The sequence below is a fragment of the Canis aureus genome, chromosome 15, assembly GCF_053574225.1.
Source record: "Canis aureus isolate CA01 chromosome 15, VMU_Caureus_v.1.0, whole genome shotgun sequence".
Lineage (NCBI taxonomy): Eukaryota > Metazoa > Chordata > Mammalia > Carnivora > Canidae > Canis > Canis aureus.
Window position 1 is genome coordinate 61,293,295 of NC_135625.1, and position 23,463 is coordinate 61,316,757.

Consider the following 23,463-nt stretch of genomic DNA (forward strand, 5'->3'; position numbering starts at 1 on the left):
AACTATAGATACTTGATTCTTTTACATTAATTACTGCTTTTATTCATTAATCTTCCGTGTAGTTTCTCTGGGTTTATTTAGTTTTTTTTTCTAGTTACTTGGGTTGTACATTGAGTTGTTCATCATGTAGAACAATACTTACTCTCTTTAATTCCCACTTCCCTAGCCTGTATCCTCTTTTCACCCCTTCTGGAATCTTCTAGTTGAATATTGCTATCTGACCCCATGGGGCACTTTGCCTACCCTGTCTTTCATACTTTCCGTGTCTTTGTCCTTGTGTTCTGAGGTAATCCTAAATTTGATTTAAAGAAAATTTCTTCTTGTCTTGACATTGTTCTCTTTCCTTTTTGTTACTTGTCCAAATATTAATATCTTAACTTTCAATATTCTTTGTTGCTTTTTTTTCTAATGGAAGCAACAGCTATGTGCCTCTCTATAAAGATAATAATTGTATTTATTTAAAAGATTCGCAATGTTTTCTTTTCTATTAATGTTGCCTGCAATTTGTTTCTTCTGTTTATTAAGTTTGGTGCCTATCATAGTGTTGGTTCCTTTCGTGTTTGGTGGTTGTTGACTGTCATCTTTGTATTTAATTATCTATAACTGCCTGTCCTATTTACCTTGGCTTGCTCTAGGTATTTAGGAAGGAAGGAAAGGACTGCTGGAGAGAATGTGGGTACTTGTTTGGGAGTTAGGGACACTGGCTTATTATCTGGTGTATTGCTATGCCTTCTGAATCCTAACATCTTTCCTAACCCCCTTTACCCTATGAGTAAATACTTCAGGATACCCACCAATTAGCCAGAACTTATAGTAGCTGTAAGGAATGTCAGATTAGGCAGCTAAATGTTCATACAGGAGCTTCCCAATTAATGATCCAAAACTATGCCCAGGTTCTCTTCAACTTCTTCACGTTGATGTGGTCTCCTCTTGTGTTTTAGGCTATGGATATATTTTCCCCTATACTTGGTAAAGTCTACGTCCCACGTGTCAGTAATTTCATGCCATTTCTGCCATATTGCATTTTAGCTGGATGTTTTTTAAATGGTTTTGTATTTTTTTCTTAATGATATTTCTGTCACTTCATGTAAGTTTAGTTGGATGGACAGGTGGATGCTTATTTCAACAGTTTGATTCAATTTGCCGTCTATCTTATTTCTTTATTATAACAAAACAGTTTTTATACAAGTGAATCTTAAAGTTGTAGAGCTTATAGAAAATACATCTCACCAAATAATAATCATTTTTTTAAAGATTTTATTTATTCATTCATGAGAGACACAGAGAGAGAGAGAGAGGCAGAGACACAAGTAGAGGGAGAAGCAGGATCCATGCAGGGAGCCTGACATGGGACTTGATCCTGGGACTCTAGGATCACGCCCTGGGCTGAAGGCAGCGCTAAACTGCTGAGCCACCGGGCTGCCCAATAATAATCATTTTTTAAAATATTGTATTTATTTATTTGACAGAGAAAGAACAAATAGGGGGAGTGGCAGAGGGAGAGGGAGAAGCACGTTCCCCACTGAGCGAGGAGCTCTTTGCAGGGCTTGATCCAAGGACGCTGGAATCATGACCTGAGCCGAAGGCAGATGCTTAACCAACTGAGCCACCCAAGTACCCCAAATAATAATAATTTAAAAAATCCGTAATCAAGCCACTCTGAGAAACCAGATATGGTTTATTTTAACCTTGTGGACATTGTGAATTTCTTTATGTCACCTTCTATCCCAGGTCTATCTTAATTTTTTTCCCATTTTCCTTTTCTTTTCTTACATTTTAGAAATGCATTTCTTTGTGCCATATTGTTAGTCATTTCCATGTCCTTTCCTCATAAGAAAGTCTAAACTGGTTGGTCTGACATCCAGCTTACTCCTGGTGTGAATATTGTATCCCCCCAACATGGTTCTCTTACTCAGTGTTCTTGGCAGAATGAACTTGTGGTTTTTATGATTCTATCATGCATTGCTGCATTCTCTACTTGGAATACTGCTCTACTGTTCACTTAGCTAACCTTTTCTGGTGCGCTAGGAGTGGGATTACCTTTCACCTACCTGGAAACCCACCTCACCCTGCTCACAGCCTTCTAGGCCGTATGCCATGGCTGGTGCGTGTGTTCCTTCAGCCCCTGGGCACTCTCTGTCTGGTACTCCTCTCATGCTGAAATTGTCTGCATGTACTACTAGACTGTAATGGAAGTTTCCCAGAGGCAAGAACTGTGTCTTATTTATCTGTGTTATGCATTTCTTGTTAGGTAGGTAATAAATGCATACTGGAGGTTGGATAAGTGTGTAATAAAAGAAGAGGAAATAAATGACTGCATGTAAATATGACCTATCTTAAAGTCTTCTTGGAATAAAATTGGTTATAAATACACAGATAGAACTTTCTTCCTTCATTCCATATAATGCTAACTCTGTGCCATTGTTACAGGATGTCTGCCGCCAGCAACATAGGTGCTGCTGGAAGCCTGTGTCAGATATTAATGTCCCTACGTGCTTCTTCCCCAGAAATTGGGGCTACGAAGTCATTGATAGCCAGAATAATACAAGGACAGGTGAGCACTGCCCTAATGAGGTCCCAGGGAACAACTATTTATGACTCAGATAAGCTAACTGAAAAATAAAGTCTAAAAGCTGCCTCCCCTCCAGCCCTAGAGTTTACAGCCCACTTGAAAAAGTTGTCATTCCCATCTCTGTTTGGATATGATGTCGACGAAGCCTTCTTCACAGCTGAGTATCAGACATCCAATCGTTTCCATTTTAAGGTTGGTTTAGAAGTTATCACTGAGCACATCTCTGAGGAAAGCAGTGACCTCACACTGGGTTCACATCATTCTCCTTTCAGCATGACATAGAGCTGTGTAGGCAGAAGGTACCCCTGTTACCCTCTGCAGGATTCTCCCAATGGGATGCGTGGGTTGTTTTGAATTTTGTGGGGGACTCACGATTGGGTGATTTTTTTCTCACAATTCAAGAAACATGGGATTAGGAATTAGAAGCTATTGGGGCACCTAGGTGGCTCAATCAGTTGAGTATCTGACGCTTGGTTTCAGCTCCAGTCATGATCTCGGGGTCATGGGATGGAGCCTCGTATGGGACTCTGCATTCAGTGTAGAGTCTGTTTGGGATTCTCTCTCTCTCTTTCTGCCTCTGCCCCTCTCCTGCTTTTGCTCTCTGTCTCTATCAAATAAGATAATGTTTTTAAAAAAGAGTTAGAAGCTATTTTCACTGGGTGCTAAGAGTGAAAATCCTTTGTAGCTTTATAAGGAATCCTTCTCATCACTTTTGTTTTTTCTCTTTTTTTTTTTTCTGACAGATCAATGATACCAATAACATACGCTATGAAGTCCAGCATGAAAATATTAACCTGTTTAATAGGACTAATAGAGCCATCAATTTCAACTATTACCTAGAGGTCATTCATAAACCCTTCAGCATCAAAATAATAAGGAGGAGCAACGGAAGAGTCTTGTGAGCTTTTCAATAATCTTTGTATATCGTTGAGTATATAGTCTCAGTATCATTCCATCTGACTTACTAGGGGTGGATGATGAGATAAGTATGACTTGGGAAATTGTTTGAACTTCAGAAAAATGTCAAAGTTTTTACCGTAAATCACTAACACTGCTAATCTGTCGTGATTGCAGAATACAGCATGCTAAAATGTAATGTGCTGGTGTGCTAAGTTAATGCACTTGTAGTTCATGTATGTTATGAAATAGGAAATTGTATTATATTGGATTAGCATTCACTTTGGAACTCAACTTCACTATCATTCCAAATTTTTATTTCCTGAGAAACTTGCCACAAAGAATCTAACAACAGCCTGAGCTTAAACCATAAATTATACTAGAGAAAATACAGAGATTAATATTGGTAAAACCTATGTTCAAGTTCTTGCACCAGTAAGTCACCACTGGTCTCACATCAACCTCAGTTCCCAGGTCCATAGAAAGGGAATGAGAATCGCCACTGTTGCTATATGAACTGAGCTATATTCATGAAGCATCCAGAATAGTTCCTGGCATGGAGTAGATGCCCGGCAAGTATAAAGTCCCATCTGCTCTTTTCCCCGCAATCATCCAACTTGAGTTTCTGGTATCAAATCTTCTCTAGAATGAAAGAATCAGAGAGACCCTAGAAAGACCTTCAAAGGTAGTATGAAAGTGAATGTTCTCACACTTTGAGAACAAAGAGAACAGGGAGTGTAGCAGACAGTTTCCTGGCAGAGAGCTGTTTGGTGACTCTCACTCTTACCCCATCGTCCAGATTGGACACGAGCATCGGGCCCTTGCAGTTCGCCCAGCAGTACCTGCAGCTGTCCTTCCGACTGCCCAGTGCCACTGTGTATGGGCTGGGAGAGCATGTACATCAGCAGTACCGCCACAACATGACCTGGAAGACCTGGCCCATCTTCACTCGAGATGCTGCCCCCACCGAGGTGAGCTTCCCTTCCTCTAACTTATGGTTCCCAGTGAGGAATCCCTCTCTCCTTTCCAGAAAGTGACCTAGAATCAAGTAGCCTACGAGTTACATCCATATATTATTTTGCCCAAGTTAGATACGTTTGTGCCAAAGAATACTTCTTCTTGAGGTTTATAAACTCACAATTAGTAATATATCAATTTTGTTTTATTTCATTTTATTATTATTTTTTATTGAGGTATAGCTGACATACAACCTTACGTTAGTTTCAAGCGGACAACATAATGATTCGATATTTCTCTATATTAGTAAACGATCACCACAATAAGTCTAGTTAACATTCGTCACCATGTTAAGGTACAGATTTTTTTCCTTGTGATGAGAACTTTTTTTTAAATTCAATTAATTAACATATAACATATTATTAGTTTTAGAGGTAGAGGTCAGTGATTCATCAGTAATAAATCAATCTTTGAAAACATCCCACTTTTAAAGGAAAATATAATTTAATGATTATATGATGGCCTAATATATATTGGAAAATCCTTCTGCAAAATAACTATATTTGCCTTTAATAATTGAGTAGTATCTTGGGGAGAGCTGCAGCAGGAACTATCCTCAGTAGAACTTTGTGAACTAAAAACAAACAAACAAACAAACAAACAAAAAAAAACCCTCTTTTGGCAGCTTTAATATTTTCCAGGTCTCTGCTAGTTGAAGTATGTTCCAGAGACAGCAGTGTTGGCATCACTTGGGCGGTTGTTAGAAATGCAGAATCACAGGTCAAAGCCCAGACCTACTGAACCAGAATGTGCATTTTAACAAGATCTGCAAGTGAGCCTCATGCATAGTAAAGTGAGCAAAGAGCTGGTCTAGAGCAGTGCCTCTCAATTTATCTGTAGTGAAGGATCAGTTCCTTGCTTTCTGTTTGTTTGTTTGTTTGTTTTTTTAATCCTGGAAAAATGAAATAAAATTACTCAAAAACATAAAACATAAACTCAAATTTTAAATTGAACAGATATAAAATTATTCTTTTAAGTTGCTATAAAAGTTTCTAAGCTATTTCTCTTGTTTTTTTTTTGTTTGTTTGTTTGTTTGTTTTGTTTTGTTTTGTTTTCTTTTGGTACTTTCTTTGCTGATTTACAGCAAAGGGTATGGGGAGGTCCTGGCCCATGGACAACCCTTTGAATAGCATTGCTTTGTAGAGCAGGTTTTGAAGTCTCCATTGTGCTGGTGAGATTTCCCTGATTTGTGCAAGACGTGCAGGTTGAAGTACATCGCAAGGGAGGGATGGGACTGAAGTTTTGCAATTCGTATTCCATGGGAGATGAACAAATCAAGTAGCACGTTAACTGCTCCACCCACCAACATCTGATGAGATGAAGGGAGCACACTTACTGAACCAAATGAAGTAAAGCAATAGCCAAAACATTCACTAAAGTGCTTGCTCAAGGCCTCTGACAAACATGGAAGACTAGTATCATCCTAAGCTTGGCTTTCTGTAGCTGAAAAATCCTTGAATTATGTAGTCACAGATTAGATTAGTCTTGCCTATCTTCCTTCCTTCCTCTCTTCCACCCTCCCTTCTTCCTTTTTACCCTTTCCTCCCCCAACTTTTTCACTCACAGTAATACATATTATCTCTTTTAATATCAGTGCTCATCACCCTGCTATGGGTTCAGTATCTTCTTTAAACTTATTTACTACCTAAATATTATATATTAATTATAGAAAAATTAGAAAATTTTAGGCATCAAGAAGAAATACAAAAATTCTCATAATAACAATCTTCTGCTAACATTTTGTTGTATGTCTTTGCAGATGTTTTCCAAATTTTAAAAATAACTAAGATACAATTTATATACTAAAATTCACCTGTTTTAAGCATACGATTCAGTGATTGTGGAGCACACTACCGACTTGCGCAGTTGTTGTCATAATCTAGTTTTGGAACATTTTTGTCACCCCATTAGGATCCCTCATACATTTTTAGACATAATCTCCATTCCCACCCCAGTGCCCACTTCATCTCCAGGGAATCACTAGTCTACTTTCTGTCGGGATAGATTTGACTTTTCTGGATACTTTATATATGTGTGTATATATATATATATATATATATATATATATATATATATAATCATGCAATATATGGTTTCTTTTGTGTCTGTTTCTTTCACTCAGCATCACAGTTATGAGGTTTATTCGTGTGTAGCATGGATCGGTTTTTCACTTCTTATTGCTAATAGTATTCCACGGCATGAATAGACCATATTTTGTTTATCTGTTTATCACTTGATGTTACCATTTCAGTACCTTTTTGATATAATACTAGATTACATCAAGTGCTGACCAAGCACATGGTGTACATGGGTTTTGGTTTTATTTTGGGGTAAATAAAAGCATTTTTTAAAACATGTACTACTACTATGTGTTATTATTTTTTCTTGACAGGGCATGATTAATCTGTATGGAGCTCATACATTCTTCCTGTGCCTTGAAGACATCAGTGGCTTCTCTTTTGGGGTTTTTCTGTTGAACAGTAATGCCATGGGTAAGAAGCATATTTTTATCTCAGCAGGAATATGTTTTGGGATGTGGCTTTTATAAAAATAACTTTTGTGTTGAGGTCACTGTTTAACAGGAAGTGTATTTAATCTACAAAGCTTCTATATGGGAACCCAAATGTGGGGTAACCTGCTATAAATCTGCTGAAAGCTATTTCCATTGGAAACTTCTTTGGGGACCTCTTTTGATGCACTGTTTTCCATAATATTCTGCAGATAATAAGATGCATTGGCAGATAGGTCCCAAAGATAGCTGTAGATTTCACTATGTAAATCAGATTGTCTGTTTGTAGGCAATAAGGCTGTGTTCTATAGCCTATTTCCCATAACTCATCCCTTCCCCATTCCAGCATCTTCTCCCTCCAGCTTCTGGACTAACAGCATCCTAATAAGGGTTTGTTTTTATTTTTATTTATACATTATATTTAGAGTCATCTAATAAGGTTTTTAGAACCTTTCCACTACATTAAGTCACTCACAAATTCCAGACATTTGTGTTGTTTCATAGCCATATTGAAATAAAATTGGTTCTGCTTTCTCTTAAAAAAATCAATTCTTCATTAGTGTTTTATTCAACACTATGTTAAATTTCAGCAATCTAAAAAAAAAAAAAAAAGAAATGTGTAATTTTCATCTCCGGCAAAATGAGATGGAGATTGTTTTGAATAGCTCAGGTATTGATATTCTACAGAAAAGTATATTTGCAACCACAAAATTATAAAAACTCTCATTTTAATCCTTTCAGAGGTCACCCTCCAGCCTGCTCCTGCAATCACTTACCGCACAACTGGAGGCATCCTTGACTTTTATGTATTCCTGGGAAATACTCCAGAACAAGTGATTCAGGAATACCTGGAGGTATGTGCTTTGCTTGAAGAGAGTTATAATTAAAATTTAGTGAAAAGAAACTATCTAAAAGGAATTGTATTATTTATTTATTTATGAAGGGTCAGGGCAGAGGGAGAGAGAGAATCTCTATGCAGAGTGTGGAGCCTGATGCAGGGCTCGATCTCATGACCTGAGATCATGACCTGAGCTGAAATTAAGAGTCAGATGCTAAAGCAGCTAAGCCACCCAGGGACCCCTACGTTTTTTAATTTTTTATTCAAAATATAGAACAGAAAAGAACTTTAGATACCAGTTAGCCTGAACTTCCTGTTGTATAGATGAAAAACTTAGATAGAGAAAGATTAATTGACTTGTTCAAGATGACATACAAAAAGGCATGTGAAATATGGTCCTGGATGCCAGTTGATTTATAATCTGATAGGAGAAGTAGGACACTGCCTATAATCATAATAGGAAACACCTTAATAAATACCATTAGTCAAGTGCAAAGAAACTGTATGGGAATTCAGAGGCATGAGAGAAAGTGCCCCGCTGAGGGAACTGTCACATGGGAGGACAGGAGCTTCTAGGGAATAATGTTTAACAAGGGTTTGTGTGGGATTTTCTCAGAGTGCTGGCATGAACAACACGTAGACTTGGATTTAAACATAGTCCAGTAATTCTTTGCCTACCCCACTTGTAATGAATGCTATTGGTCCTTATTCCTTTTTCATTAGCCCATGCCACTATCTGAAATTCTAATGGGCATTTACGTATTTCCTTTCATCTTTGTGAGAGTGGGAACTATGTTCACTTTATGCTACTATATCCCATGTGCCTACATCAACGCTTACCACATTGTAAACACTCAGAAAATATTTACTGAGTGAATGAATACTTTTTTCCTCCCAGTTTAACACTATTATTCTACCAGTTTTTGCAAATCCCATTATTTTCTGATGTTGAGGTTGCTGGGGATGCATTTAGGTGCATAGGAAACAAAGATGTGAGCTATAGAATTTTGCAAATTACCCAAGATTAGTCTTGCCTCTGACATTTTTAGATCTGGGGACTTTATAGAATGTGAAATGGAAACTGTTTTCTGTGTTAGACATGGTGCTCAAAACAATAGTTTTTAGATGCTCAAACATGTCTGTATGTATTTTTTCAGCTCATTGGACGACCGTTCTTGCCTCCCTACTGGAGTCTTGGTTTCCAGCTCAGTCGCAGGAACTATGGTGGCATCAATGGATTGAAGGAGGTTGTGAACCGAAATCGTCTAGCTCAGATCCCTTATGTAAGTTGGACCTTCTCTCATTGTGCGTAAGGCACCATGTCCTATCTTTTAGTTTTGAAACAAAATCAATTTATTAAGAAGAAATACAGAGAGAGATAAGTGGACAGAGATAAACAAACAGAAATTTGTGTGCTAAATTACCTATGTCATCATAGAAATAGCAGTTTATGGAATCGGATGGATATGGTTTTGAATTTTAGCTTTGCTTCTTCCTAGCTCTATCAGTGTTGGGCTAGTTAAGTAGCATCTCTTAGTCTTAGTTTCTCTCTTTATAAATGAGCATGGAAGACTTCCTTGGATGGACTGGTAGTGAGGAATGCCTTACACTATGCATAGGCAGGCAGCACAGAGGATGAGCTCCATCAAAACTAGCTGTTATTTTATAAAAGAAAGCAGCATCTGGGGTGATATGGTTAACAAGAGCTGATGATTATAAATATTACCTAGAATAAATTTCTTATAGTGACCTTGCACACTCCTTCCAGATCTAGCAGATTCTAATTTTGAAAGCTCTCTGGTTGCAAAGTTTTTATGATGTTCAATCTCCACTAGTAAATAGATAATTATTAAGCATATACTATTTGATAAATTCATCCAGGAGATTCATAACACCTTTAATGAACTTATCAAAATAGTTTATTTGGGGTGAGATCTTTGGAAATGTGGTTAGCGTGTGAAGGAAGAACATGCAGGTGGGAATGACTTTGGCTTAATCTCGGGAGCTTCCAATCCCCTCTCAGGGCAGCAAGGGGAGTAGGCAGGGAAATGAATTTTTTCCTGTGAGAAAACATGTCTGCTGTTTTGTTTGGTGTTAAGGGGTAATTGATCACGTGTTTCATTTTAATGCTCCCAAGTCTGATACCTGCAAGCACTCAATTCCAGCAAAAATCAGGCCAAATCTCTCCACGTGGTTATTATTTTACAAGGTGCTTTCACAATCATGGTTAACTGTCATTTATTGGTATTTTGCAAATGAGATAATGGAGACACATTGCACAGTTAATAACTTTTCTAAGGTCACTAGCACTAATAAATGGCAAGATTGTGATTCAAAAATATTACATATGGTATTGGTTTCAATGTATCTCTGAACATCTGATGGGAAGGGCTTTTCTGAGGTGCTGCTAATTCAGGAACAAATGAGCTTTTTTCCCCACGATTGGTTCTTTCTGACCATGTGGTAGTGGAGGCACCTGAGTATTGAGCATCTGCCCAGTGTTAGAACAGTTGTGCTGCATTGGCAGCAGGCCACCAGCCACATTTTCCTGTAGGCCTGGAAGCTAGAGGCTTCTAAGACACATGAGGAAAGTGTTCCTACGAGAGGAACACTTTCTTAGAAGACCTTCAAATGTCTTTGAAGTTGTGGCATATTGGAAAGAAAGAGCAGCTGGACTCAAAGGGCCTATCACAAAAGTCCCAGTCTACCTCACTCACCCATGCACATGACTTTGGGAAATGTCACTCAACCCCTTCACACTGCAGTCTTCTCACTAAGAATAACACCTGCTCTTCACAGATTGGTATACAAACACTAAAATAATGTATGTGTGAGACTTCAGTTAATTAAAGCTCTGCCCCTTTGTTGTTTACCTTTGTTAGTTGTTCTATCAGTTTTATAGGGCAAGAAGACTGTTTTCTCTTCTTATGATACATTCTAGCTTAATTTTTAGGGTCCAAGTTAGCACATTCTTACAACACTACTATTGTTACTCACCCAAAGAGACATGTAAAGAGCACCTATTTCATGTCAAGCAACCGAGCTCTCAACTTGCAGGGATGAACAAGACATCATCCCTACCCTCAAGTTCCTCCCAATACCTATGACTTGCATCTGTCAAGACAAAGAGATAAGAGTGCAACCTAGGAGCACCTGCATCTTTCAGAATGGGCTTATTTATTTCTAGGAGGTAGCCAAGTCCTGGAAGTTCAAGGATCATTAAGAAATATAGCTTCAGAGGCACCTCAGTGGCTCAGTCGGTTAAGCATCTACCTTCGGCTCAGGTCCTGGGATCCATCCCTGTGTTGCGCTCTGTGCTCGGCGGGAAATCGGTTTCTCTCTCTGCCTCTTCCCCTACTCACTCTTTCTTTCTCTCTCTCTCTCAAGTAAATGAATAGACTTAAAAAAAAAAAAAAGAAATATGGCTTTAGTTTTAGTGAGCAAGAACCAGAGCTATGATACCTTCCGTCAGCACTGTGATTATTTTCTACGTTCTAACTGACTGGCACTATCTTTCAGGATGTCCAGTACTCTGACATAGACTACATGGATGGAAATAAGGATTTCACTATTGATAAAGTGGCTTTCTCTAATCTCTCAAATTTTGTCAACGAGTTACATAACCAAGGAATTAAATATGTAATCATTATGGTATGTTCAAACAAGTCTGTTGCCTCATTTTTTTCCTTTCAAAGTGCAAAAGAAATTAACAAAAATAATATTTGTTATCATCTTTATTAGAATCCTGGCATCTCAAATAACTCTGGCTACCAGCCCTATGTGAATGGAAGTACAAAGAGAGTATGGATCTTGGGGGACAATGGCTTTGTTCTTGGGAAGGTAATTTTGCAAGAATGTCAATAAATTATAGTAATTTGGGGAAGCTTGTAGTTTTGTTATAAAAGGGAATAGAAGGCAAGTTGTTGTATTATCGCTGTTTCCATGCCTTTAGAGGCTCCCTTCATTATTATTTTTAAACCAGTAGATGTAATAGTAAAATAATTAAAATTCTGAGGGGTTTTTAAAAATTGAAATATATTTGACATATCACATTGTATAAATTTAAGGTGTACAACATGTTGATTTGATACATTTGTGTATTGCAATATGATTGTCATTGTGGCAAGAGCGCTTTGACCATGTCACATAATTATCATTTCTTTTTTGTGGTGGGAAGGATTAATATCTGGGTTCTAAAAAACTATCCCCTGACCGTCTCCTATATTATAGATACTTGAGAAGCAATGTATTATTAGAAGAAAGTTCATTTATTCTTAAGGTCTTTCTGCCTCCAACTTCTTTCTCTTTCCTAACACAATGCATTCAGCTACAATAATGCAGCAAGATGCTCACAGTCTAATGTGAAAAATGTCTTGGCTAATGTATTGTTATTTTATATGATACATAAGTATCATATCTATAAAGATAGAGCCAAGCTTTTATTCAGACATTGGAGTAGGCTGATTAGAAGCCTAATTTTAGGGTGCCTGGGTGACTCAGTGGTTGAGTGTCTGCCTTAGGTTCAGGTCGTGCCCCATGGGGTTCTGGGATCACGTCCCACATCGGGTTTTCCTCGAGGAGCCTGTTTCTCCCTCTGCCTGTGTCTCTGCTTCTCTTTCTGTGTCTCTCATGAATAAATAAATAAAATCTTTAAAAAAATAAAAAAGAAGAAGCCTATCTTCAGAATGTTTTATATCAAATCATTGAGGCAGCTTTTTTTCCATTTACTTATAGGGTCAGCATTAGCTGATGGATTATATGAGATTTACTAAAACTAATGTTTAATCTGAAAAGTTTATGTGGCTGTAAGTTGTGTTGCTCCTTGGCAGTTTACTTTCCCAAACTGTCTTTTCAGGGTTATCAATGCCCCTTAATCTAATTGCTCACTTAATTCCTATCATTGACTTTGTTTACAATACTTAATTCTATTTACTTTCTTTTTCATTGAGCTTAACCTTTTATGAAACAGTAGTTTCCTTCCTTCCCTAAACCAGTGCTTTGCTTTTATTTTGTTTGAAGTGAATTTCTAAAATATCAGACCAATATTCATATATAAGTACAAAATCAGAGACCATGGTCACATAAACATGGTTTTGATTATCTGAAAAGCAGAGTATCCAGACCTGTGGGTCATTTCAGTAGTACTCATATTTGAGTGGCATACAATTAATAATTTGTATATAATTACAATAATTTAATTAGTTACCTCCACTAATCAATAAATAAATTATTTGATCTGAGATGTTCACAGAGGTCATTGTCATGGGGGTGGGTGGCTGGAGGATTATTATAAAGATATTTTGGGGGGGTGCCTGGGTAGCCTAGTGGGTTAAGCATCTGATTCTTAATTTAGGCTCAGGTCATGATCTCAGGATCATGAGGACAAGCCCATATTGGGCTCTGGGCTGAGGGTGAAATCTACTTAAGATTCTCTCTCTCTCTCTCTCTCTCTCTGCCCCTCCTACCCCCTCCATGCACATTCTCCCTCTCTCTAAAATAAATAAATAAAATAAAAATAAAGATATTTGGTTAGAATGAGGTTTGCTGGATCTGCTCTAGATAGAGTGGTGCTGTAGGTGACTTCTTTACCACACTGCCTATTTCCTGAAGACCAAAATTACCTCTAGCTATTACTTGATGCCCTGTCACCTAAAACAAGAGACCAGGATTTTAATCCAGTTAAACTGAGAATTTTAAGCTCACATCTTAGGTTTTAAGATGTCTCTGAATTTTTCTTGTATTTGTATTTACATTATATATGATGTATTTACATTATATATTTATAATATATAACACTAATATATATTACATATTAATAATATGCTATATAGAACACACAATATATATATTCATATGTATTAATTATATTGCCTGAGCATAAGGTCCTTAATGTGACAACTTATACATTTGTTGGGAAAATAAATCAGAATGTAAGCACAAAAGCATATATTCTATCAATTCAGAGTTTTCAATAATGTAGCTATAAGTTCTACCTTTGTGCTATTTCTGGAAAATGTTAAAAGCTACATTGATAAGACTAGGTGAGGAAGAAAAGAGAGGATAAGAAATATCAGAACCAAGTAAGAAGCACAAAATCCATTTTGTCATTCAAAACGGATTGTTTCTCTACCAAAGGCAACATATCATTTATAAACATCATTATTCAAAGCAGGTTTATATGACCTTTAATTAACACTTTAAATGAATCCAGTCATTCTTTCCTAAAATATTATCTAGTTAGATGAATGGATGTTTCATAGACTGCTCTCCCAGGTGGTCTGACGTCATGAAATTTTATTTTTGTGTTTTCATAGAAAAAAGACATCTATGGCCTGTTGTGTTTTTAATTGGCTGTTTTTTCTTTTCTTTTCTTTTTCTTCTTTTGGTTCTATGCTTATAGTTTACTATTTAGTTTGGGGGGAAATTTTGATTCTGAAATGATAAGATGCCTGGAGCTCCTGGTGGAAGAAGCAGTAGCAGCAATGAATGTGTCTGTGGCCCTGTGGCTCACCCACTGCCCCTGCCTTCTTCTCTGTTCTCTAGGGGTACCCAGGATGGACAGTGTTTCCTGATTATAGTAATCCGACTTGCGTTGAGTGGTGGAGAGAGCAGTTCAGTGCATTTAATAAAATTCTCCAGTTCGATGGAGTGTGGATTGTAAGTTGTTATTCTAGGATCAAACTTCTTTTGGAAATGGATATTCTAAGATATAATAAGAAGGAGCTTTGACCCTGATCTGTAATAAAATCGTTTTCTTGATATAGTGGTATTTAAAATCCTTTTTTACTTAATGCTGAGCTTATATGCAGTAAAAAAGACCCCTGAAAACCCTAGATTTTTAATTCTGGCTCTGCCACCAGCTGATTATTTCTTTTTGTGATCATTTCTTTTTAGTTCCCAGGGCTTCAGCTTCTTCCTCCCTTAACTGTCTTTCAACTTAAAAATCAGTATTACTGTTTTATGAGAGGCTATCATTGCTCCCAACATTATTTATTGCATTGATTCATTAAAATTTAAAGTTAATCAGAGCATGATTTAATGAACACTTTTTTTTTTTTAGGTAGGGATAGCAGGTGGAGATATTTCTTTGAAATTTGGAAAATTATCTCTGTTAGCAAGATTAGGCATCACCAATTTTTAATCCACTTGTAAGAGACAGATTTGGTCTCAGTTACATCTTCTTGTCCTTCACTGAGTGGAATAAAAGATGGGGGGAAACTATAAAACAGAAATACTCCTCTGTCTTAGGTTCTTTCGAACAGCACTGAATCAGTAACAGCAACAATAAAATTCACATTATGCATAAGGTAAGAATCAGCCTTTGAGATGGTATCGCTTAATCAGCTCATTGAAATCAGTCTATAAAAAATAAAGTGTGCCTGACAGCATTTTGAGTTGGAGGACAGGCAAAAGATGAAACAGAGGTCAAGAAAACTTAGGAAGACTACTCAAGATGCCAAAGTCAGTAAGAGGCCCCAGGTGTGGAGGGGGCTTTCTAGGTCAGGAAGCCTCCTCCTCCCCGGACAACCAACCCTACATCGGTAACACTTCCCGGTGTGTGTCTTGTGTGTCTTTAAAGGAAATGGATGAAGTCTCCAACTTTCTCCAAGATTCCGATCCCAAGTGTGAGCGGAACAGCTTGAACTTTCCTCCTTTCGTTCCCCGTAAGTTGTGAGAAGATGTGCTTGAGCAAGCTCAGCAGCACTCTGCGTGCCCGAGCACAGTCTCAGCTCCCAGGGCAAGGGGCCTGTGGACACCTGTCCCCTCTACTGCTGGAGGCCTTGCTGCACCCCTGGGCTCTGGCCACCTGCTGGCTGCACTCCTCCCCACCGGCCTCCGCTGTCTCCCATCCTCTTCATGGTCTCCAAGCCCCTAGGCAAATGATTCTGTTTTCAACTTTTGGAGAATCATTCTAGTTCAGAAACTTATCTATTCCACTAAAGTAAATCTGTAATTTTGTTTATTATTTTTTTTAGCTCATTAACCACAATTTAAAGCACCAATGGTTCCTTTTATCTTTGAGTCTCATTCTTAGATTTTCCAGTCCTGATTTCCAAAGTGTATATATGTGTAAAACAGTATCGAATGGATTATGCTGTGGAAATAAATGGACCCCAGCATCTCAGTGGATTAACATAATAAAAGTTTATTTTTTGCTCCTGTAATACTCCAGGGTGAGATGTGTGCTCTCATGCAAGCAGTGGTTCAGGGATCTACTTACTTCCATTGCTTGGTTCTCCCATCCCAGGGTCATTTGTTTCCAGCTTCCGGGCTGAAGGAGAGAGACGGTAGAAGGAGTTTTATTGGCAGGCCTAGAAGTGGGGTGTATTCAGTTTGCTCACATTTCTTTCCCCAGAATCCAATCACATATTCTCAGTTTAACCTTGAGCGAAAATGTGAAATATAATCTTTACACTCCCAGGAAGAGAACACAGGCTTGGTGAGCATCTGGCCAGTCTCTGCCAGTTGATTCTGGTTTGTCCACTTCACTTGCACCCTGGACCATGGTTGACCTGTTTCGATAGCCCCTTTTGGTCACCGAAGGAGTGGATAACTTTTTTTTAGGAGGAATCCTAGCTTCAGACAACTTAACTTCTTGCAAAATCTGTTTGCTTGTCTGTTTATTCCTTAATCTTCTCTGCTCAGGCTATGTTCCCCCCTCCCATTTTTTTTTTCCATAGCGGATCAGTTTATCAAGTTTCCCTTTTAATCTCTTAAACTTCTTCTTAGCCAAAACTAAGTTTTTGTTTTTCTATAGAAAATTGCAATCTCATCTCCTTCTGTCTGCTTCTGGCAAGCACCTCACTCCCTAGCTCCCAGCATTTTGTCGACCTACCTATGACTAGCCACTACCTCATTCATAGCTGCTCTGCTTCTCACCTTTTCAAGATTGGACAGTACACAGTAGCACAATGATGACGTACATAAATTAACTTTGACCCTGGGACAAGTTTAGTGTCTTTTCTTGCCACTGAAGTGGATGTGAGTCTCACTCATTCCACAAACTGAGCTGTACCAAAAATATAAATTTCCTAATGTTTTGTCATTCAGCTTAATTTCTGATTAAGTTGGGCTGGTGGGAAAAACCCAACAAGGGTTTCATGGTCCCACTCTTCTGAAACTGTGCTTCATATCGAGGCATATTGCAAGGCTTCCCGAAGGAGAGCGAGCTGCTATGGCCTCCAGTTGTTGGTCCGCAAGGAAAAGAGGGAAGAATGAGATTCTAGGCTACAAAGCAGAAAATGTTAAGCATTTTAGGCCTGAGGAAGGGAAAATAATAGTCATACTGTGGTGGATTCTATTCTTATTCTTATTCATGAAACCATATAAATGTCGTATCTCATTTCTTAAAAAAAGAAAAAAAAAGGCCTAACTGGGATCGAATGCCTACCATGGAAAAGTGAGAGTATTTCCTTCCCACTGCCTCTCATATCTGTCCCTTACACACTCAATTCTTCTCAATCAAGTATATGTAGAGAAATGTGTGTGCTTTATTTATATTTCATCTCAGGCCAACTTCCCGTTGCTCTGAGCTCATTTCTCAGCTGCCTCTATATGGCCCCACGTTCTGTGAGCATTGAGGGAACACACATTAGTTTAGACCATCTACTTCAGAGAGAGGGGCTTAGTGTGCTGCTAGGATGTAGCCCTTAGGATAGAATTTAAAATCTGGAGAGGATTTTGTCAGGTGGCGATTGGGTGGGAAGGTACAATAACCAGGAAGCAAACAATTGGGTAGTTATTGCGTTAGAGCTGATTGATGGTGAAGTGCCTCATGGGTGGTTATTTCCCCACAGAAATTCTGGACCGCTCACTTTTTGCCGGAACCCTCTGCATGGATGCAGAACTTTACTGGGGTCTTCACTATGATGTCCACAGCTTGTATGGCTACTCCATGGCAAAAGCTACACACTCGTAAGCACTTGGTTTTCCCACGAATTTCAGTGTAGGGGAGGCGGGAGGTGGACGATGTTGCCTATCTTCCCTAAGTATGTTTTTCAAATATGTTTTATGGTTATAAGGACCTACAACTCAGATCTTATGGGCTACTTAAGAGCTCTTCTCATAGGGCCCTTTGGTTCCTTTGTGAAGTTAGTTTTGATTGGCTTTTGACTAAGGGACTTCCTTAGATCCTAGTAGGTGTTTATGTGCAAGGTAAATAGAGGCCCCAGTCGGAAGCCATCCTGTGTGTAGGTCCTATTACCAAATGTTGTGGTTCCTACACTAGGGTTGCTTGATTGGGCAAATAAAAATATAGGACCCTGTTAGATTTGTGCTGGACAGACTTATACTAAAGATTATCCATTGTTTAAACGGAATTCAAGTTTGCCCGAGGGTCCCATATGTTTACCTGGCAGTGCTATATGGCTTCTCTCCCCACTGCCTGCAGTTCTGCTGCCTGCAAATATACGCTTAGGTTAAAGCCTCTTCAGATGTTCTTTCTGGAAACCTTCCTATTGGTTCTAGGAAAAGATTACGTCCCTTTTTTGTGCTCCTTATTGTATTACAATATGCTCAATATGCAAAAATCCTGTATGATAACTTTCAGATAATCCACCTTCCCTTTTTTTTTCTTGCTGGACTGCAAGATTTTGAGGGCAAAGTCATCTCTGTAACTTTACCTGAGGAATAGCATGTGTACTAAATAAAGTGTGTGTTGCTTCGCTGCCTGGCCCGAGGGAGAGAAGTCAGGAAGGGCCTGCTGGAGGCCTGGTGAGTTTGAGGCAAGGACTGCCCCTGTTTTGTTCTCCAGCACCGTTTTGTCCTCCTGACTTTGTATTATGTGGGATTATCCAGGTGAGAGAAAAATCCTTGTCTGATAAATGCGAAAGTTTGAATATCAATGAAAGAAAAGCTTCAAGATGAAGCACTGGCATTTCTGGTGCTGTTAAGCCTTTCTCTTCTGACCTCTGACTCTCTCACTCTATTTTTCCTGGGAAATAAACTAGAAGAATAGGACTCAATTTCCTCATCTTTGAAATGAGAGGCTTGGATTGATGTTTCCCACAGTTCCTTCTTGTTCCAATCTATTTTGACCCTAAGATGCTTCTATCAAAGAATGGGAGGTAGGCAGGAGAGTGGCTACATGCCTGCAGTGAGAAAGAATGAGCAGGGGGAGAGAAGAGAGTTGCACATTGCTTTATTGCCAGTGTCTCCATGCAATAAAAGTGCTTAAGATAGTGATGAGGTTGATTAATATATTCTAATGGCTATGATTAGTAGTTAAAAGATAACTATGATGGAGAAGTTTAGGTGCCCTTCTGAGTTCTCTGGGTCAGGCCAAATGACCTAAGTTCCTGGAGAACGGTGGGGATAAGTGAACTTGGCCTTTGGATAGGAGGCAGAGTGGTGAAAACAAAACAAAGCAAAACAAAACAAAACAAAACAGGATGCTTTTGTTCAGGGGGATCTGAGCATCAGCGACATTTAAGCCGTAGATCTGATGAATATTTGGCTCAGTCTTCCTGGAAGTATCGTTTGGGGACAGTGGTTACTGGTCTACCCCAAGAAGGAGCTTCTCCTCCTTCTCAGCTGGAAGTAGAAAGACCAGATCCCCTCAGATATCAGGACTGAGGATAAGTCAGCCAATTCTGATGGATGGAAAAGAGAGACTTGAGGATCTCTGAAAAAGATTGTTCCTCTGGGCTGGAAAACACAGACGTATCTAATCTAATCCAAGGTCGGCCTTTAGATAACCTGTAACCTCAGATAACTTTATCCCTGTTTCGGTTTCACTCTGTATAACCTGAATGTGTTTCTTTCATGATCGATAATTGAAGAGTGCCATAAACCCTCTAGCCAGTGGTAATAAAAGCAAAATACCTGCTTGTCAAGATCAAAGTAGACATGAGGGTAGGAGTTGAAGAATGAGTGTTCTCCTTTATGTTACCTTTATTTTTTGGCTGTTAAGTTGTTAGAATGGAGGATTTCACTCTTTCAAATCCATCTTCTATTTCAGAATTTTCTCCCATTTGCCACTATACATCATTGTGTATTTATAGACTCGCCATAAGGTAGTCCTCAGGAATATGAAGTGGGGGAGCATTGGTGGCTGTGACAGTGTCTGTGAGGAATTGCCCAGGGCCTGGTGATATGCTTATCTCAGACCATGGACTGAAACGAAAGATAGAAGGGCTCAAAGTGATTGTGGCCAGGTATCACCATCCCAAAGTTATGATTTTGTTTAATTTCAGATTGCTAAAGGAACGTATGAACTATTTAGCATGGAAGCAGAAGGGAGGGAGAGGCATTTCAGGAAAATGCCTATGCAAAAGAGTGTTCAGAATAAAAGCTAGGAAAATCTCTTACATCTAACTGTGTTATCCCACCTCATGAGATCCTCCATCCCAAAGTAATTATCTTTCTGAATCCCACATTTTCCATCCCTTTGCTTTCCCTTTTATAGTCTTATTTGATATGTGATTTTTATATGTTGTACAATGAAAATAATATTTTATATTTTAATTGCATTTAACTTTATAAAGAGTATCATATGTCATCTTTTCAGACTCACTCATTTAAAATTATTATTATTTTGTGTAGATTAAGATTTCCTAACATTGAGGATGGCTAATACTAAGTTCTAAAGCTTTAGAGGAACCCACCTGCCTAGAGCCCAGCTGGTATACAAACTGTCCTCATAAGCCAGCAGGGGTTACAGAGCTCCAACGTGAGCTGGTATAGAGCTAAACAGGATTATAAAGGGGCAGCAAGACATGGACACAAGGGACACTGGAAAAGATTTGTCTGGAGGGAGAAGATGGGGTCAATAACTCAAGACACAGCTCCAGTATTATCAACCAAAAGAACCAAACCACGACCAGATCCAGTGAGATAAAGAGACCATAATCAAAAGGACAGGAACCCAGAGATATCTCCTGGGGGGTTGGACTAGAAGTTTGGACTGTCTTATATGAAGTCTGAGGCCTTATTCAGAAGTAGGAAAGAAGCTCTTAAAAGTTCTAGACTAGTTTGCTCACCTAGTTTATTGATGCCCTGATGTTTTTTTCTGTTTGGCTGGAAGGCCTATTGTCTCCTTGGGTACAGATGAGTCCTGGACATTCAGAGATCACTTCATCTTCAATCGATTGTATTCCTTTTCAGGGCCATGGAGAATATCTTTCCCGGAAAAAATAACTTCATCTTATCCCGCTCTACTTTTGCTGGATCTGGCAAATTTGCTGGACATTGGTTGGGGGATAATGCCGCCACATGGGATGATCTCCGATGGTCCATCCCAAGTATTCTTGAGTTCAACCTATTTGGTATCCCCATGGTGAGTTTTACTTTCAACCAAAGAACCTTAACCTTTTGTCCTTTGGCATTCTTTCCTTTGTTAGTCTCTGAGATGTCTGACGACCAAGGAGTATATGTCTCCTTGCGGTATGTATTAGAGAATCCATTTTTATATGTGGCATGAACTGTCATTTGAAGATAGAATGGTAAAACTTTATCATTGGGTAGTCATCCATGGAATCTCTGAAGTTAGCATGGAAACACCATAAGTAAAATATGTTAGCATCACAGAAAATTTCCATTAGCGAAGCATCAGTGAATAGCAAAGTATGAAATTGGGAACTGAACACTGAGATGAGTTCTTGGAAGCTGATTCATGATGCACATTTGCTGCTTTCTTCCATTTGGCTGAGGCTGGCTCTGAAAGCCTGGGATCTCTGTAAGCATGGAATGATGGAAATTAGGTATTTTCCCCCTTACCACATGTATAGAGTCAGTGCTTTCTCCACTATCACTGACCACTCTGTATATGTGCTAATTCTCCAGGTAGGTGCCAACATCTGCGGTTATACAAAAAATGTCACAGAGGACCTCTGCACAAGATGGATGCAGCTTGGAGCATTTTATCCACTATCGAGGAATCACAATGGACCTGAGTTCAGGGTAAGGTCCCCAAGAGAGGCAACAGAAATTTCTTGGGTTGTCTTATCTACTTGTTCTCAAAAAGAATTAAAAAAAAATCCTATAGTTTGGCTATTAGTGTAGAAAGAAAATAGATAAATTTTTGGTCATATACCTAAAAAGCAAGAGTATTGGGATAAAGGTGCATGGGAAGTTCATACATATTGGATGATTTTATTGTGATTGATATTGATTTTTTTAAAACTCACCAACGAAGGTGTGAAGGTTGTTAGAGTTTCTGTGGTGCTGCTATCCATTACTTCTGTTACCTCCTTATATAAGACGGGACAATTGGAGTCCACTGGTATTCTATCTCAAACAATACAAGGGAAGCCAATTCTAGATTTGGAGGAGCAAGGAGGGATAGTTTAGGGAGTGGCAGGCCAGTAATCTGAAGATTTTTTTTCACCTTGTTACAAGGTGAAAAATTCATCCGATCTTTCTATGAATAATTTGTGAGACCCTGTCCCCCACTCACTACTTTTCACTCTTTTGTCCTTTTCTATCCAAAAATCATGTTTTTGATGGGTGAATACATAGAAGTGAGCTCAGAGCTCCTGTTAAGGAGACGTTTAGGACGATGGCAAGAGCAAGTAAGGTGGAATGCCCTTTATTTTAATGTAATCTGCACTTGGAGTATTTCAAAATTGAGTAGGTTAGTTCTTACTAGGATCAACAGAATAACTTACTGAGGATGATTTTAGGACCCATTCTTGACTTGTCTGATGATATGTCTCTAACCTGGGAAAAGATTCATGGCCAAATCATCAAAGAATTTTATCCCAGGACTGTCCAGTTTGTGATCTGGAGAGAGAGGAGTTATTTCTGAACTTTGAAGCAGCTGGCTGGGAGGAAGGCAGGTTGCCTTCCTCATGAGACGGCTTGGAAGCAGATAAATAAGGGTGCTCAGATCACTTAGTCTACTAAGCCATAGTGCTTGTTTTCCTGTCCTTCCTTTAGTCCTATGCAATAGAATGATAATGAGTGTCACATATTAAGTTTAAATGTAAATTTAAAAAAAAAAATTAAAAAAAAAATTTAAAAAAAAATTAAAAAAAAATTAAAAAAAAAAAATAAATGTAAATTTAAAAAGTAAAAAGAAACAGGGACACCTGGGTGGCTCAGTGGTTTAGCACCTGCCTTTGGCTCAAGGCATGTTCCTGGAGTCCCGGGATCGAGTCCCACATCAGGCTCCCTGCATGGAGACTGCTTCTCCCTCTGCCTATGTCTCTGCCTCTCTCTCTCTCTCTGTCTCCCACGAATAAATAAATAAAATCTTAAAAAAAAAAAAAAAAGAAACGGAAGCAATCATGTGAAGTATATTTTATGTAACTCAATATGTCCATAACATTATCATTTCAACCTGAATTTATTTTTTAAAGATATTTATTTATCTATCTATCTATCTATCTATCTATCTATCTATCTATAACATTATCATTTCAACCTGAGTTTATTTTTTAAAGATATTTATTTATTTATTTATTTATTTATTTATTTATTTATGAGAGATATATAGAGAGAAGCAAAGACACAGAGGGAGAAGCAGGCTCCATGCAGGGAACCTGATGCAGGACTCGATCCCAGGACTCCAGGATCATGCCCTGGGCCAAAGGCAGCCACTAAACTGCTGAGCCACCCAGGGATCCCCTCAACCTGTGTTGAATATAAAATATTGTCAAATAGATATTTTATATTGTTTTCTCTCTATTA

At 38.5% G+C, this 23,463-nt stretch overlaps 1 protein-coding gene across 1 annotated transcript in view; it reads left to right on the plus strand.

The window, feature by feature from the left end:
* LOC144284191 (putative maltase-glucoamylase 2) overlaps positions 1 to 23,463 on the plus strand; it is an 87,435-nt gene that overhangs the window by 14,566 nt on the left and 49,406 nt on the right. The window contains exons 4-17 of the mRNA XM_077848507.1: positions 2,431 to 2,554; positions 2,649 to 2,764; positions 3,316 to 3,470; positions 4,269 to 4,440; positions 6,879 to 6,978; positions 7,737 to 7,849; positions 8,991 to 9,116; positions 11,353 to 11,484; positions 11,575 to 11,673; positions 14,377 to 14,490; positions 15,413 to 15,497; positions 17,631 to 17,748; positions 20,938 to 21,109; positions 21,616 to 21,732. Coding sequence (XP_077704633.1) covers positions 2,431 to 2,554; positions 2,649 to 2,764; positions 3,316 to 3,470; positions 4,269 to 4,440; positions 6,879 to 6,978; positions 7,737 to 7,849; positions 8,991 to 9,116; positions 11,353 to 11,484; positions 11,575 to 11,673; positions 14,377 to 14,490; positions 15,413 to 15,497; positions 17,631 to 17,748; positions 20,938 to 21,109; positions 21,616 to 21,732 — 1,743 coding nt within the window. The remainder of the gene's footprint in view (positions 1 to 2,430; positions 2,555 to 2,648; positions 2,765 to 3,315; positions 3,471 to 4,268; positions 4,441 to 6,878; positions 6,979 to 7,736; positions 7,850 to 8,990; positions 9,117 to 11,352; positions 11,485 to 11,574; positions 11,674 to 14,376; positions 14,491 to 15,412; positions 15,498 to 17,630; positions 17,749 to 20,937; positions 21,110 to 21,615; positions 21,733 to 23,463) is intronic.